Source organism: Chenopodium album, chromosome 8, assembly GCF_948465745.1.
Source record: "Chenopodium album chromosome 8, dcCheAlbu1.1, whole genome shotgun sequence".
Taxonomy (NCBI): domain Eukaryota; kingdom Viridiplantae; phylum Streptophyta; class Magnoliopsida; order Caryophyllales; family Amaranthaceae; genus Chenopodium; species Chenopodium album.
This window is the reverse complement of record NC_137841.1, coordinates 54,017,844-54,035,274: the sequence shown is the minus strand read 5'-3', so window position 1 is coordinate 54,035,274 and position 17,431 is coordinate 54,017,844. Positions and strand designations below refer to the sequence as shown.

The 17,431-nt window shown below is 35.2% G+C and overlaps 1 protein-coding gene and 1 pseudogene across 1 annotated transcript; both read right to left on the bottom strand.

Moving 5' to 3' along the window:
- Positions 1 to 431: 431 nt before the first annotated feature.
- On the bottom strand, positions 432 to 1,763 carry LOC145556128 (dirigent protein 24 pseudogene; annotated as a pseudogene).
- Positions 1,764 to 8,198: 6,435 nt separating this feature from the next.
- On the bottom strand, positions 8,199 to 8,654 carry LOC145643052 (dirigent protein 24-like). The gene has a single exon (XM_081694213.1). It carries the CDS (start codon positions 8,652 to 8,654, stop codon positions 8,199 to 8,201), a length of 456 nt encoding a protein of 151 aa, XP_081550339.1.
- Positions 8,655 to 17,431: the final 8,777 nt, after the last annotated feature.

The following is a 17,431-nucleotide window of genomic DNA, read 5'->3' as shown; positions in this document are numbered from 1 at the left end:
TACTTTTATTTTGTTTAAATTTTCCTTACAACGCATTACAAAGTTTGATGTATTCTTAAGAATGCTAAAGTGTCTAATATTTACATAGAAAAATTAGTGTTTCACTTACTACTTGTTAGTTCATACTTTGTAGTAGTATTAAATCGTTGGTTTCTAATTGAAGTATAAGTCTAACAATGGTTTATTTATGTAATTAAAGTATTCCTTTACACATTGTGCTGTACGCCTGTACTTTGTATATATGAATAGAAACTGAGGTATATTTACAACATGGTTACTCTTAAGGCGTAATTAAAAACCAATTCTAGTTTTCTAGGAAGATAACTAAAGAACCCTTCAGACTCTTTAATTTTCACATATTATCAGATTGAAGAATTGATCTTTAGCAGGATGTCTTGCATTTCATATCAGGAAATACAGAAAGAGGAAGGTAAATCCAAGAAACTCATTTTCAATAAGTACATAATTTCTGATTAGCTTACATGGCTTAAATATACATACATAATACGTACAACAAAGTGAATGAAACTCCAACTTAAAAAAAGAAGAAAAAAAAAAAAAAAAAAAAAAAAGCACAAGCATCAAATTACACAAATTTAAATTTCAGGACTCTGCAGTTATACCTAGATAAGGTAAACACTAAAATGAGCAACGGTGTCAACGCCGTCAGTAGTGTGCTGGTTCTGATCAGGGATGGTTTCAATAGTTGTATATCCCTTGGCATTCTCATACTTACCGGTTCCACCGATGACAGCCATCTGAGAAATTGGAGAGGCAGTCCGGTGGACACCGAAGAAGCTGATGGTGTCATCGGTTTCTTGTTCATGACCCTCACCATGGAAGATTGCGGTGAAGGCCATGGTGTGACTTTCTCCGTCAAGGGAGCTAGCAAGGTAGAAGCCTTGGCCTCTGCCCATGATGCCAGACCCGAGCTCATGACCCTCAGTGAGCTCGTCATCAATTACTGTGATGGAACCAAACAGCAGCTTCTGGAGGGTTGTACCAGAGGGCAGCTGACCAGGGTTGACAAATGCGGCCTGGTTGTTGTTGCCACCATTTACAACATTGTTGTTGCCAGCGTTTTGTACGACTTGCTGTTGGTTCTGACCGTTAAGTCCTGCAAAGGAGGGGACATTGTTGTTGTTGAGGACGTTGTTGAGATTGCCATTGTTCATGAGGGGAATTCCGTTGGAGACTGGGAACACTTGGTTGTTTGGCTGTGAGAATGGGATTCCATTGACGTCGCTGGAGGCAATTAGACCAGTGACAATCCTGCCTGAGGCACTGGACCCGCCTAGAACATCATGCATGTAGAAGGATATAGCAGGGTGTCCAGGCTGCTCAGCTCCGCCTGCAGCACCACCTTGCGCAGCAGGTCCTGCAGCGAGTGAAGCTGCAGGAGCTTCCTCTGGGGTTGCTGCAGCAGTAGTTGTAGAGTCTGGCTGAGGCTGATCAGGTTGATTATCCGGGGTTGCAGCTTCCTCAACTGGAGCTTCTGCTGCAGCATCTGGAGTTTCGGCAGCAGCTGCAGCTGGAGCTTCTGTTGCAACAGGAGGGGATTCTGTCGCAACAGCAGGAGCTTGGCCGCTTGGTAAAACAGTTGTAGAAGTGGAATCATCCATTGGTGGTAGACTTGGTAGTTCTTCTGGAGGAGTAAACTGAGAGCTCATTTGGTCGAGCATTCGAGCAGAGTTGGCCAGACCTAGAGTTAGGGACAGCATTAGTAGTAGACAGATGGTGGGAAGGGAGAAAAACTTAGCCATTTCGGTTTTGGAATTTGATAATGCAAATACAACAGATTATAAAAGATTGGATTTTTTGTATCTCTCAGAGACAATTGCTTGAATTGCTGTTGTTGATGAATAGAAAGATGTGAATGAGGGTATATATAAGTTTCGAGGAACTTCAAATTTATTTTAATAAATGATTGTCAGGAAAAAAATATTGTAGTGGAGCTGATGAAATTGATTGTATGTAGTAGTAGTTGTTTGCAAATGAGGGTTTGATCATATAGTAGATATATTTGTATAAGTTTTGATGGGTTAAGTCAACCTAAATGTTTAAGCAGGTTGAAAAGAAGATGGTTTAGAAAAATAATGGTTAGGTAGTTGATTAGGAAGAGTTCATTGGTGTTAACAGGTTGAAAAGTGCATTGATAAATTTTCTCTGTTTTGTCTTTGAATGGCTTAGGTGTGCTTAATTATTAATTAACCTTATGTGCATGACAATTTACCGGATACAGTTTTTTAATTTCCTCATTTGAAGTTTGGTCATATAGATAATATATATATATATATATATATATATATATATATATATATATATATATATATATATATATATATATATATATATATATATATATATATATATAAGTGAAAATAATACGGAGTACCGAATTTAGATATTAAGGGTCTGTTCACATTTACTGAATTGAGCTGAACTGAACTAATTGGAGCTGAACTGAACTGAAATTAAGTAAATATGAACCGACCCTAAATAATAATAGAATCTCAAATGTGATAAGCTCTTGCCATAATATCAAGTTTGCTATTCTTTCAAGTGTTTTGTTTTTATAAAAATTTCTATCGACTTTTTACGTGTGGTAATGCATAACTTTAATCGATAATATGTAATTTGAATTATGAATAAGTTTAATAAATTACCAATGGATGATTTCACTTCAACAACTGTTACCAAGAGTGATAAGATTGCCTCAACATATAGTTTTAAAATTAAACTAGTTATTGGCTCGGGCGATGTCCCGGGTCATTATGAATTTATTACATTAATCGAACTATATATATTTTTTGGCTTATTTGTCATTGAGAGCTTAAGTGGTGGTTTTATTTATTTATTTATTTATTTAATACGAGTATAATATAATAGCTTAAGTAGTTTGTTGCTTGTATAAGTTGGTTTGATTATAAGAATAATTTTTTACATTAAAATCATAAAAATATGATAAATCAAATCTTTATAAATTTGGTCTGATGCCAAAATATATACAATTCCATAATGCACAAAAATCTTTTACTCTATGATTATATTTTAGGAAAATTGACGTAAATAATCCCAACTTTCGCCGATTCACTCACTATAATCCCAACTTTGGATTATTTTTTAATAATCTGAACTTTGGAGGGTATTTGCTCAAAATGATTCCAAGTGACCGGTAACCTGTTAAAGAGGTAATATATTCTTTTTTTTATTTAAATAACACTTGTCATCACGTGATTCGTTGATAATAAAAAATTATAAAAATAAAAATAAAAACAAAAAAATAAAAATAAAAACTAAAAAACAAAAAATCAGCCCCAACCCACGACAACCCCCACCACCACCGGCAGCCTTCTCCTGCCACTTAACCCAGGTACCTCATCCGCCCCCAAAACGCTACTTTCAGCGTCCCCTCCCCCGCGCAGCTGCCGGCTCTGCCGCCTCCCTTACCCCCTAAATTCCCAAAACCCCAAACCACCATTATCAACAACCCCAAACACTGGAGGAGGGAGTTTTTAGAGATTTCGGTTGTTGGGGCCGGGGTTGGTGTTTTCGGGGGAATGGGGGCAGGGGAGGGCGGTGCCGGCATGGGGGAAGAGATCGATATGGCAGATCGAGGGTGGCTGTCGATCTAGCCTGTGCCGGTGGGAGTAGTGCTGCTGGTCGTGGGTTGTTGGTGGTGGCTGGGGAGGGTGGTTCGTGGGTGGGAATTGGGAAACCTGCTTTGTTTTTTTTTTAATTTAATTTATTTTTTCAACCAATGATGTGGTGACACGTGTCACCTAACCTATTATAGCAAGTTAGGTAACCGGTTGGGATCATTTTGAGCGAATACCCCCAAAGTTCGGATTATTTAAAAATAATCAAAAGTTGGGATTATTTTGAGCGAATCGGCGAAAGTTGGGATTATTTTTGTCAATTTTTACTATATTTTATGAGTTAATGCACAATATAAAAATGGAGTAATGTTTAATTTCTTACAAACTTTATTATTGTGTAATTATTAAGGAGTTACATTCCAAGGGAAATTGCCATGCATTGATGCATATGAAGAGTTCATCAATTAAACTTAACATTAATATATGGAAGTTAATACATGGAGTTTTTCAACAATTAATGTTATGATATAATTTGACGACACATCATATGCCAAATGACAAAATTGGTGACACATACATGACAAAACACCATGTCTTGCCATGAGTTTTAATAATATATATTGATATCGATTGATTTTGATATCAAGAAATAAGGCGTGTGTGTGTGTGTGTGTGTGTGTGTGTGTGTGTGAGAGAGAGAGAGAGAGAGAGAGAGAGAGAGAGAGAGAGAGATGAACTCCTTTTTATTTTTTAAGATGCATCAGTTTTTGAGACGTATTTTTTACCATTAATATTTTTTATTGTCTATTCGTAAAATAGTAACAAAATTAAATTATGAAAATAGACATTATGACTAATCTAGTGATATATTACATATAACATTTATACATATCTTTATAATGTCAATTTATAATGCATAAGCCAAATAAAAACATTTTAAAAAGAAAAAAAAAAGAAAAAAAGAGAGAGAGAACTAGTGAAATGAGAAGAAAGAAAAGTCAATATTTATAAGCTCACAAAAACAACTAAATATTATATACTTACCTCCGTTAATGGTTATGTATAACTTTAAAACATTTTATATCTCACAAATAATACCCCAAAGTTCAGCGCCGTTTCGGAGATTATGGGGGTCCTGTTCTAAAATATAATTTGGGGCCCTATATATTTAAAAATCTATACTAAATTAAAAAAAATGGATACAATTGAAGATTTTAGTAAACAAATGCTGTTACAGCAAGATAAGTAAACGTTAGAAGATGCAGTACTAGGTTATTGGCTTGTAGCATTGTAAATAAAACAAAAATAAAAAAAAAATAATAATTCAAACTTTGTCAAAAAATAAAATTTAAAAAAAATATACGCACTTCAGTAGAGATGAAACCAATTATAAAAGTAGTATTGTTGTAGTTTACCACAAATTCCCAATATTGAATAATGTTTTTTTTTTTTTTTAATATACGTATTAGGAATTTCTAAATCTAATTGACATTCTTGTATGGAAAAGAGGGGAAGTATTGAAATTAATTGATTATTTTGGAAAAGAAATAAAATTTAATGGGAAGCTAAAAGAAGAAGATGGAATATAGAAATTAAATACAGTAATAATTGTAATTCAGATTTGATAATTTGAATAAGTGTGACTATTTCTTTACAAAAAAAAAAAAATAAGCGTGATATGATGGAAGAGAGAGTACAGAAAATTGATTTCCAAGCCATAAAAAACGAGAATACAACATTATTGGGCCCTCTAATTTTTTGGGCCCTGAGCAAAAGCATACTTTGCACACCCTCATCTTCGGGCCTACCAAAGTTGCACACACAAAACTTTTAACAGGGTAGTATTACATATAATATATATAACATTTATATATTATATAACTGTCTATTTTTATTTTTATAAGCTCACAAAAACATCTTACCTATCCCTCAATAAGAGAGAATGTATTGCTATTGTGATCTTAGATTCATGGTTTTTTTTTTTTTTTTTTTTTTTTTTTTTTTTTTTTTTTTGTAAGGTATTTTTCTGTAAAGGTGTCAAAACCCACACTCAATCCGACCTAATTTGAAACTAATTTAAAAAAATATCCAATTTAGATTTTGACTCGTGTGAATACAATAATATACTATGACTCAAGTTATAAAATTGATATGACCCAATCCGATCTCACTGAACCCGATCCGAACACCTGAATTGACACCTTTAAATTTTTCCCTACATTTCTTGCATAGTCCTTATTTGTTTCAAGTCATTTTAGTGTTTGTGTGTGGTTTAGCTCGCCTTCAACTATTTGGCTATAATTTCTTTTACTTTATTTGTTACTCCCTCCGTTTCATAATGTTAGTTCCATATACTATTTTGGGCGTTTCAAAAAGATGTACCCATATTGAATATATTTCATTTATAAATTAATTTTTTTTAGAATTAATAAGTTGTGAATTGATGACATGAAGCTAAGTAAGGAAATATTTACCTTAAATTATGCAATTATGACTTGTGCTTTCCTAATTAAAAATTTAAAAAGTTAAATAAGGTAAATTAATCATGTTAGGTAAATTAATCATGAATTATGTTGTTCTTTAATGTTAGATTCCAAATATATTTTTTTTTTCTTATTTTATGTGATTGATTTTATATGGGACTAACATTATGAAACGGAGGGAATATATGATAGAGTATAAAACATATTTCTTGGCCTCAACCATCAGCTTAAGCTTTTGGTTGAGTTGGTCCTCTAACATGGTATCGGAGCCAGCGTGACACAAATGTCACGGGTTCGAATCTCATCCACCCCTCCTTCAAAGGGGAATTAATTCGCACCATGTATGAGTGCGCTTTTAATGGAGGAAGAATAACAATGGAGTAATTCTCAAGGTGATAAGACAGATGATTTTCTTGGTGGGGGGCTAGTATCAAATCTTATGGAGTACATTTTATGGAAGATAGAGAGGAAGGGCCAAATATGAATAAATTAGCTGTACTGTTGAAACTTGTACTAGTTGTCAAAAAATATAAATGTAGTGTCGCAATTATTTAAAACAGCCCAAAACAAATAAGTGTTGTAATTTTAGTGACATAGAATATTTTATAATTACTTGCCTATATTTTTCATATTTATATATTATGTATTCATTTTTTTTTTAAAAGAAAAAAACTAGGAAAAATTAGAAATAATAATTCCAACTTTGTCTAATTTGTGTAGAATAATCCCAACTTTTAATTATAATGAAATAATCCGAACTTTGGGGGGTCTTCTTTTTCTTCAATCCCAAATACCCGTTATTACCGTTTGAATGGGTTAATTTTTTTTTTTTTTATTAAAATGACACGTGTCTCAAATTAATTGGTTAAAAAAATATAAAAAACAAAATAAAAAAAACCCACCAACAACCGGACAACCACCCAACCCCTCCACCCTTGCTCACCGGAGCCCCAAACCCCACCCACTGCCCTCTCCCTTTTTCACCGGAAAAACCACGGATGCCAGACGGAAACCTGGCCCCGACCTTCCCCCACTCCGGAAAACACCATCTCCACCCCTATCTGACCTCCCTCATCTTGAAACCACCGAAACCCCAGCCCCACCCATTGTTGGCTTCCCTTCGTGCCTCGCCAACCACCACAGCCTTGCCAAACACCACGGTTACGAACCCCAGCCGCAGCCACCGACCTCAAAACTACCGAACAATCTCTCAATTCCCCCAGTCACAAACGCCGGCCGGCATACCGGTCACAAAACTCACTTGAAACCCTTCCCCTAATCTCGAAAATACCTAACCCACCCTCGAATTTGCGATTTGGGGTTTCGGTAGCTGCGATTTTGGGATTTATGTGGCTGCGTTTAGGGGTTTTGGTGGCTTCAACCTTGGGGTTTTTGTGGTTGCCTAGGGAATAGGAAGGTGGGGAGGGGGAAAAACGGCGACGTAAGGGGTGGGGGATAGCGGCGGTTCAGCGAGGGGATAGGAGGCGGTCTAGCTGTGGTGGTGGAGGTAAGGGTGCATAGTGGGGGAAGGGGAAGGAGAGGTTGGCTGGGTTTTCATTTTTTTTTAATTTTTTTGGACCAATCAGGGCTTGCCACGTGTCAAGTGACCTAATATAGTAGGTTATTGACTTTTGTTGACTGGTTAGGGATTGAAGAAAAAGAAGACCCCCAAAGTTCGGATTATTCCAGTATAATCAAAAGTTGGGATTATTCTACATAAATTAGACAAAGTTGGGATAATTATTTCTAATTTTTCCAAAAAACTAAGCATTACTTGAGCATTACCTATTAAAGGTATAAAACAATTCATCATGTGCATTTCATTAGGTGTCAACAAGCATTGGAGGAGTTGGAGCAATTGATCGATTAAGGAGTTGTTCTAAGGTCCCATTCATGTCCTTTAACGAACAAACCATCCATCATTGGTAGGGAAGCTTCACTTTCACACTTAATACTCAACCTGACTTGAATCTAGATTTATTGGTATCTAATTCTATATATTGTCTATATATAATACAATATGGTTCAATTCTATTGGCGTTCACAACTATTTAATACGAGTAGACGGTAATAAATAAATGACAATAATTAATTTATACATATAACAAAATTATAGTTAGCTGAGAAAAACATTGTACATAAGCATTAATTTTACATCATCACTTGACCCATGAATAATATCAGTAGACCCGATATCTCTATTATTAACCACTTTAATAACAGCATATCCATTAGCATCATTAAACTTGCCAGTACCACCAATCACAGCAACATGACACTCTAAAACATCTCTCAAATGCACCCCAAAAAACTTCAAACTATCTATCTCATCACTACTCTTATCATCATCATCTCCATTTTCAACTGAAAAACTCACTGTCATAGCCATCATATGATTATTATCTGATGATGAACTCATGGCCACATAAACCCCCTTAGCCTTCCCCACCACCGTCGGTCCAAACACTGTGTTTTCGACGTATATATTCTCTTCAATGTTAGTCACTGACCCGAATTCCAACTCCTCTTGGATAGTGCTAGCTGTCGGGAAAACAATCCCGAACCTAGGCATATCTGTAGCTGTTTGTGTAAAAGTGTTTCGATCATTATTAGGGTTAGTTTGGTAGGGTAAGGGATTTCCCCCATATGTAAGAGGAAAAGTTCCTAAGGGCTTTGAGAAAGGAAGTGGTTGTTGTTGTTGTTGTTGTTGAGGGTTTATTGTGTTTTTTGTTGAAGGTTGTATGTCTTGCATAATGAATGTTATTGAAGGTTGAGTTGGATGTTGGAATGCTTGAGGTGGGTCGGCGACGTCGAAGAGGATTCGAGCTGAGTAAGCGGGAGTTAGGATTGTGTAGAGAAAGAGGAGAAAGAACTTACATGAGAAAGACATGATTTAATAAGAAAGGTTGTTATGTGAAGGTATTGGAAGATGGCTCACATCATGTTATTTTAGTTTTTGCATTTAGGAAATTTTGTTATTTATTAATCATAGTTCTTAAGCTGATGGAGTTGTTATAATTTCATAACTGCAAGTTTACAACTAATCCAATATCCATGTATCATTAATTTGATATAATATTTGTCACCATTGTTGGAGCAGTTTTGGATTCATAACTAGCTAGTAATAACTAACTAATATAACTAGAACTAACTAATCCTAACGGCAATATATGAAAATGGTATTCAAGTGCTTCTCTTATACGAGTAACAAAACTAGACAACTAAAATTTTTGCCAACCTATCTGGCTATCTTATGCTAGATGACAAAAGTTATTTATGGAAAATGGTATGGTCTAGTTAGGGGTGTAAATGAGCCGAGCCAAGCCGAGTACTACCTTGTTCATGTTCAAGCTCATTTAATTTAGGCGAGCCCGAGCACGAGCCTGAGCTTTCAAGCGAGCTCAAAAATTTGTTCAAGCTCGGCTCATTTAGTAAACTATATGTTCGCGAACTGCTCGTGAACGGCTCGTTTATTAAACGAGTATTTTTCATAAATGAGCAATTTTCCTAAACGAGCTTAATAATAAACGAGCTTTGTACTTTTGACATTCGAAAATCTCAAAATTAGCATAATAATGAAATTCTAATTATAATCATAAAAATTAAATTAACAATTGTAACATCAATAATTAATAAAAAAAGTTATTATCGATCAAGCTATATTTCACTTAAGAACACTTTGCGTCTTTGGTAATCATATATTAAGATACTATACATATAATTCAATAATAAAACGAGCTTTTTCATGAACATATATAAACAAGTAGTTAGTGAACATAAATTAACTAGTAGTTCGTGAACGTAAATAAACTAGTAGTTCGTGAACGTAAATAAACTAGTAGTTCGTGAACGTAAATAAACGAGTAGTTCGTGAACATAAATAAACGAATTGTTCATAAACTTACCTGAACGAGCATATATGTGTTCATGTTCAAGCTCATTTATTAAACGAGCTTCAAAATTTGTTCAAGTTCGGCACAATTATTAAATGAACGAACATGAACGAGCTTCAACCGAGCTCGAACCCGAGTAGTTTATTGGTCGGCTCGGTTCATTTACACCCCTAGGTCTAGTATTAGTCCATTTACATATATATATATATATATATATATATATATATATATATATATATATATATATATTAGCGGAGGCCGAGGCAAAAGATCTTAAGTGTAGTTATTGAAAAATAAGGGCATTTACTTAACTATTAATCCAACCCCAAAAAAAAAAAAAAAAAAAAATTTAACAATAATTAAAATAATTAACCCACCACCAACAACAACGCTGCCACTACCCGCCACCAGCACTGCCACCCCCCCCCCCCACCACCACCAAGTCACCAACAGCATCGAAACCACTCACGACCACCACCACCACCGACACCCGTACCACTAACACCACCACCACGACCACTACCACCGAAACCACTAACACCAGCTACCACCACCGAAACCACTAACACCACCACCACCAACCCAGCGAACCTACGAAAACCACAACCACGACCACCACTACGAACCCACGAAAACCACGACCACCAACATCCCCACCAATCCCACAAAAATCGACAAATCTGGAAATTAAAACCCACAAACCACAAATTAAAAACCCTTGAACCCACCACCACCACCACCAACACCAACCCAGAGAAACCACTCACGACCACCACCTACCCACAAAACCACGAACCCTTGAACCCACAAAACCACGAACCCTTGGACCCACCAACCCATTGAAACCACTCACGACCACCACAAGCAGCCAACGAAACCACCGATCTCGCGAAACCACCAAGCCATCGCACCCACGCACTAAACCAACGAACCCACGAAACCCTCTGGAAAAACCTTGAAAATTGAGTTTGAGGAGGAGAGAGAAAATAATGGGAATGAGGAAGAAGATGAAGGAAGAGAGTGAAAAATAATGGGGATGAGGAAGAAGATGAAGGATGATGAAGGTGGTTGAAGGAAGAAAGTGGCTGGGAATTGGGATGATAGATGATTTTAGATGGAAGAGGATTGATTTTAGTGGAAATAGTTAAGTTAATTAATGTTAGATTTTAAGTTAATAAGATAAAATCAGTTTTTTTTAATTAGGGTGTTTAAAACAATAGTAAGGGTAATTTTGTAAAATTATACAAAAAATCTTACTAAAAAAGGAAAGAAAATAAGTTGTTGCGAGTAATGTGAAGCGGCCGTTTTAAGAAACTGTTGCGAGTAATCCGAAGCGGAGGTAGTGTATATATATATAAATAAATATATATATATATATATATATATATATATATATATATATATATATATATATATATATATATATACATAATTAATTTTTTTCATAATTATAACATGTTTGATAATTAGCTTAGATGGCTAAATAGTCAATTTTGTTGTAATTGGTTTGGGGTTCGAATCCTCTTATCATCATATTTTTTATATTTAGTGATGATGTGGCATGTTGTGATCAATGTTGGGTAGGTGACGTGGCGTCATCAAGTGTTTGTGAACTGAAGATGGACGTTCTACCTTCCACCGGAATGACACATTTGACTTTTATTTTCCGACGTTGATCATGTCATTTGTGGGTCACGTAAACCTTTAATGACTTTAGTCCCCCCCCCCCCCCAAAATTTCCCACTTTATACCAATTCAGCCCATATAATTATCAAAGGGTTGCAAATAAACAATATAAAATTAAATATGATTAGTTGTATTATTAAGGAAAAGAGTTGGTGTAAAGCAGGAAAATTTGGGGGAAATGAGGGAATTAAGTCATTAAAGGGTCATGTGACCCTCACATGACATGGACAATACCAGAAAATAAAAGTCAAATGTGTTATTCCGGTGGGAGGTAGTCAATTACAATATTTTATACTTTAAGGTTGTTAATTACAACATTTTGTTTTTAGGGTAGTTTTTTCGCAAAATTCGAAGTTTAAAAGGTAGTTTTTCACAAAATATCCAAGCTAATTTTGTAATTAGCTTTTTATGCCATATAAGTTTTTAAGCTGATTAGCATTTTAGCTACTTTTTGCTCCAATGTCTAGCTATTAGTTTAGTAGTAATTGTTGGATAAAAATTACATGGAAAGAGATTAATTTGTGCAATAAGCATTTTATTTTGGCAAGTTAAATTCCCATGCTTAGCCAAGCTAATTGAGTTTTCTAGCTCTTATAAGAGCAACTCCAATGGCAAGCTAATTTGACAATTAGCTTGTCATGCTACATAAACTTTTAACCTAATTATCATTTTAACTATTTTTTACTCCAATGGCTAGTTATTAGCTTAGTAGTAATTATTGGTCGAAAATACATGAAAAGAGCTTAATTGGTGCAATGAGCATTTTATTTTGGCAAGTTTGGTTCCCAAGTAAATTAGTTTGGCAAAGCTAATTTGCTTAGCCAAGCTATAATTGAGTTTTCTAGCTCAAATGGTCAAGCTAAAAGCTAGTTAATTATTGAAATTGCAAGCAAGTCCCTAGCTACAACCATTGGAGTTGCTCTAATGGTCAAGCTAGTAGCTAGGATTTTATTGAAGTTGCAAGCAAGTCCTTAGTTACAACCATTGGAGTTGCTTTGAATTTAGCATAACCTTTAAAGAAAGTTTCATTAATCATTAGTTCATTACGTTCATACAAATATCTACAAAAGTAGTATTCAAGTGTATGCTACTCCTAACAATTAGGAAAAGTAGGCAACCAATACATAGGAAAAAAAATAACGTAAGTGTCTTATTTTGGGTGTAAAAAATGTATTGATTTACGTGCAACTATACATTTTGTAGCACGTAAAGTAAAATGAGACACTTATTTTTTTTTTTTTTTTTTTTCCCAATTCTGAGCTCAATTGAAACCTTTAAAATTAAATTGACCACTAAAATTTTAATGGAACATTTTTCGACTTGCAAATCGAGAGCAAAAACTTAATGACTGATCACTAACGAGATGTTAATGGTTATAATTAAATTAATAGAATTTTTTTTTTTTTATTTGCATTTGGTGGTGATACTTACTAGTGGTAGATTTTGACTTTTACCACAAACTAAAATTACAAAATTTGTTTTTCACCACCTTGTCGGTTGCCGTACAAAAACCATTAAAACTAAAGAAATTTGATTTTTGACATATTCTTCCATGATTTTGGGGGTTATTTGGTCCTTTGAGAAAAATTTAAAGTGAAAATTAACAAAAAAATTATCATGAATGACTCGTTATTGTAGGGAATATTTCAAGCATTACCCCAAGCTTGAATCCCACTGTGATCATACACCAAAGTACAGTGGCATCCAAAGGGAAGGAAGATAGAGCAAAAGAGTCGCCAACAAGTTTTAGGAACTTGTAAGCCGTTCACGAGGTGAAGGTTACACCCCTTAACAATCCAGGAGATCGTTAACTCCATTAGGTCTGAAACCATGACTGGTAGTTCGGGGATGAAGATACAAATCCAATCTAAAAGAGATTGAACATGCCCTAATAATAAGCCTCTACTTTATTCTGATCGTATTCATGTGTGCTTTCTGACCAACATGCGATCAATAGGATTAACCCTAAACCTGTTTATCTATGTTGGTTGAATTTAATGCACAAATAAACTATTATTGGCGACCACTTGAATTATAATCAAATTAACCCTAAACAAGATTTTTAATTATCTTATTAAGCATGATTACAAGTACCAATTCCCTTTAAACATGCATAAAAAGGCGTGATCAAGCAATAACAATAAATATCAAGCAACATAATAATAATTATAACAATAATTAATAATTATAGCAATTATAAAAATAAACATGTTAAAGCATAATATTAATAGCAAGATCCTAGGCCTGATACTAACAAGATTAATAACAAACCCTAGCATGTCACTAAACAATAAAAATCAAAGCTTTAACCCTAACATGATACTAACATGAATATTAGGAAAGAATATAGGAAGCATCGCAGGAATCATAATAAGCATATTTGATATTATAACTTTTTCCCTAAACATGATACTAGGAAGATCAAAACGCCCTAACATGACACTAGGAATCATAATAACAATCTAGACATGGTTTCTATGTCATAATATCAATCAATTAAAGCACTTACTTGGAAGCCTCATACCTCTTTCTAATAACAAAATACACACATTAGTAACTTCAAGGAAAATATAAAACAAAACAATTAAATTAAATAATTGAAATAAAGATTTTGGACCAAACCCTCAAAAATTAAAGCCTTTCACGTCTAGGGCGAAGGCAACTTCGAACTATGCTAGGTGTGTCTAGATCTTGTGAATACGGAATTTTGTGTGCAAAAGCTTTTAGAAAAGAGAGAGAGAGAGAGTAATCAAGAGATTCTTGATGAGAGTTGGTGAAAGAGAGAATTAGAGAATTGATGATAATTGATGATTGAAAACGGAGGTTTTAGGAGGCTATTTATAGAGAAAATCAGCCGGATGGATAGAAAAACAAATCAGAGTTTTGAAGATAATAAAATAGGTTAGCACCAGACGCTGGACATTAGCGCCAGGCGCTAAGGCTAGTGCCAGGCGCCAATCATTAGCGGCAGGCGCCAAGCATTAATTTCACGCGTTTTCTTAATTTTGATAAAATTTAGCCGTACAGAAGGGAAAATTCGTATTTTCCTTAAAAACACTTCTTTTATTCTGATTAAAACTCTAAAAAGTCAACCAAAGTCAATTTATCAATGCTAATTAAATTAGGAATGAAAAGAACCTTCTAGAAGAATTTAGAAGACTAAAATCAATTCTAATTGCATTAGGAATGATTAATCAATATTAGACCCTCCTCTAGATTATTGGGCCGCATATAAAGATCAAACCGGGCCCAGTTTAGTAATTTGGCCATAACTTCCTCATTATTCATCGGAATTGGGCTTATAATATATTGTTGGAAATCTCTTTTCAAACAATCAAACTCCATCCAACTATTCTATTATTGGACCCTTGCCATGGACCAAACCAAACTAGATTGGCTATTTTCTTATAATAGGTTTTCAAAAACAGAGAGAAAGAAAAGAAATAAAAACTAACTGCAACACTAGATTTTTCACACTTTCACTTCATTCGATTATGATTCGACGTGAAAGGTACTCATCACTGGGTTTGGTTTTGGGGAGACACAAATGGGTGTCTACAGAAGCCCCCACTTTGACTAAGTTTGGAGAAACGCAAGTTTCAAAAACGAAAGTCAAAGTAGCGATAGGGACGGAGAATGATTCAGAACGTTCTGCGATCCTAAATCATTCTTGTAACGCCGATACCTGCAAAACTAGCGTTAGTTAAAACAGATAAAAGAGTTAAGAAACGCGTATCTTGCACTGTTGACAGGGTTCAGTCGTATCTCCTAATCAAAAGTAAATACCTAAGTCCTCTAACTAAAGTAGATAGGGAAGTAGGGTCGAACTCCACAGGGAAACAAGTCTTTTTACTCCTAATTAATTATTATAATCTAAATTATCTAAGTAACCAATATTTTTGGGAATAAATTCTATACTACGAAGAATAAGTTTAAGGAGAAAAGAAACAATAATAAGAAAGCCTAGGGTCACAGGTTCACCAATAATTAATATTCCGGGATAAAACATAATAATTAATAATTAACATTGCACAAATAACATGATTAACAGGCTCTCGCAATTTATTAATCAACATAGATTAACAGGCTCTCGCAATTTACTAGATCTAAGTTCCTATTAAAAATAGCCCTTAATATTAAATTAACATCTGCTCGATTCATCAATTCAATATTGCTAAACATTCACAATCAAATTACATCTGCTCGATTCATAATCTAATTGCAAAGAATTAAAACAATTCAATAAGAAATTATCATGCAATACCAATAATCAATAATAACAAATTATCCCTTCATATTAATTATGGATCCCCATAAACCCTAGAATGAAACTACTCACACATAATCATAACTAAACTAATCAAATAAATAAAACAAAACATAATCAAAGAAGTAAATGAAATAGCTGAAATTAAAGGAGAAGAAATTGTTACCAAAGGAAATCTGAATTAATGGAAGTAATTAAGAACAAGAGTTGTGAGAGAATTTTAGAGAGAGAAATATCCTAAGTAGAGAGAGAAAATCTAAAAAAGAAGGTAATCCTAAATTACGTACATAATTCGTACTTAAACATTCCTCAAAACAAAAATTAAAACTAAACTAATCAGGTTTGAGAAAAACACGAGCCCGATCGGGCTAGAGGCCGCCCGATCGGGCGTGCCTTTTTCCTTGCGCTCCTTTTCAGCAGCGTCGCCCGATCGAGCTAGATGCTCGCACGATCGGGCGCGCTATAGGACACACACCAGCATTGCACGCCGCGCCCGATCGTGCTAGCTTGCCCGATCGGGCCCTTGCTTCTCTTCGAGGCTTGGACTTCGATTGGGCTTGATTCCTCGGCCCAATTCGGATTTCCTCTTCGGGTCTTGAATACTCGGTCCAAATACCTCGGTATCCCGATTACCGAGCCCTTATTCACCGGCTCGGTGACTCTAACCGGCCTTGGGCTTCAAAGATGGTCGTGCTCTTCTAATTTCCGTAGTTGCTCTATGAAAAACCCGAGAAAATGCTCCAAAGGTGCAATTTCCTACAAAATTCAACAAAGACTACGAAAGCACTAGAAAACACCAATTAGCAATGAAAGTGGCTCGAAAGAGCCAAAAACACTACTAATTATGACCAAGGGACGGGGGTACATTACTATATAAAATGGACATATCAACCGTCGAGCACATGTCTCTGGGGTAACCGATTTGTTGCTACATTTTTCGTTGTGACAACCTTCCACAATCTATGGAACGCCATCTTGCTATTTTGATGTTCACTTATCTCTGAACAATAGAGCTTTTTTGATATGATTGGATATATTCACGCGCCTCTGAACAAAGAGCTTCTTTTTAATATGAACTTCTGAATGATGTGTCCACGCGTCTCTGAACAAAGAGCTTTTGAATGATATGCCCACGCGTCTCTGGAGCAAAAGATCTTGATAAAAGGATGCCCACGCGTCTTTGAGCAAAAGAGCTTGAAACAAATGTCCACGCGTCTCTGAACAAAGGAGCTTTGATTATATGTCCACGCGTCTCTGAACAAAAGAGCTTGAAAGGATTGTCCACGCGTGTCTGAACAATAGAGATTTGATGCTTGAATGTTTGTTGCGATAATATTCCGAAGAAAACTTCTGAAGACCAACGTTTGTCGATCTTTAAAGCTCGCTTGAACTTTGCTTCCGTTATGCCAGTACGTCGGCGCTTTTTCTGCTTGTGAACCATTATGTCGGTGTCTCTGCTGTTTATGAACCAGTATGTCGGTGTCTTGCGATGAGCCAATGTTT

What these genes read in the sequence shown, in the direction of transcription:
- LOC145643052 (XM_081694213.1), bottom strand. Translation starts at nt 8,654, where the DNA reads ATGCCTAGGTTCGGGATTGTTTTCCCGACAGCTAGCACTATCCAAGAG.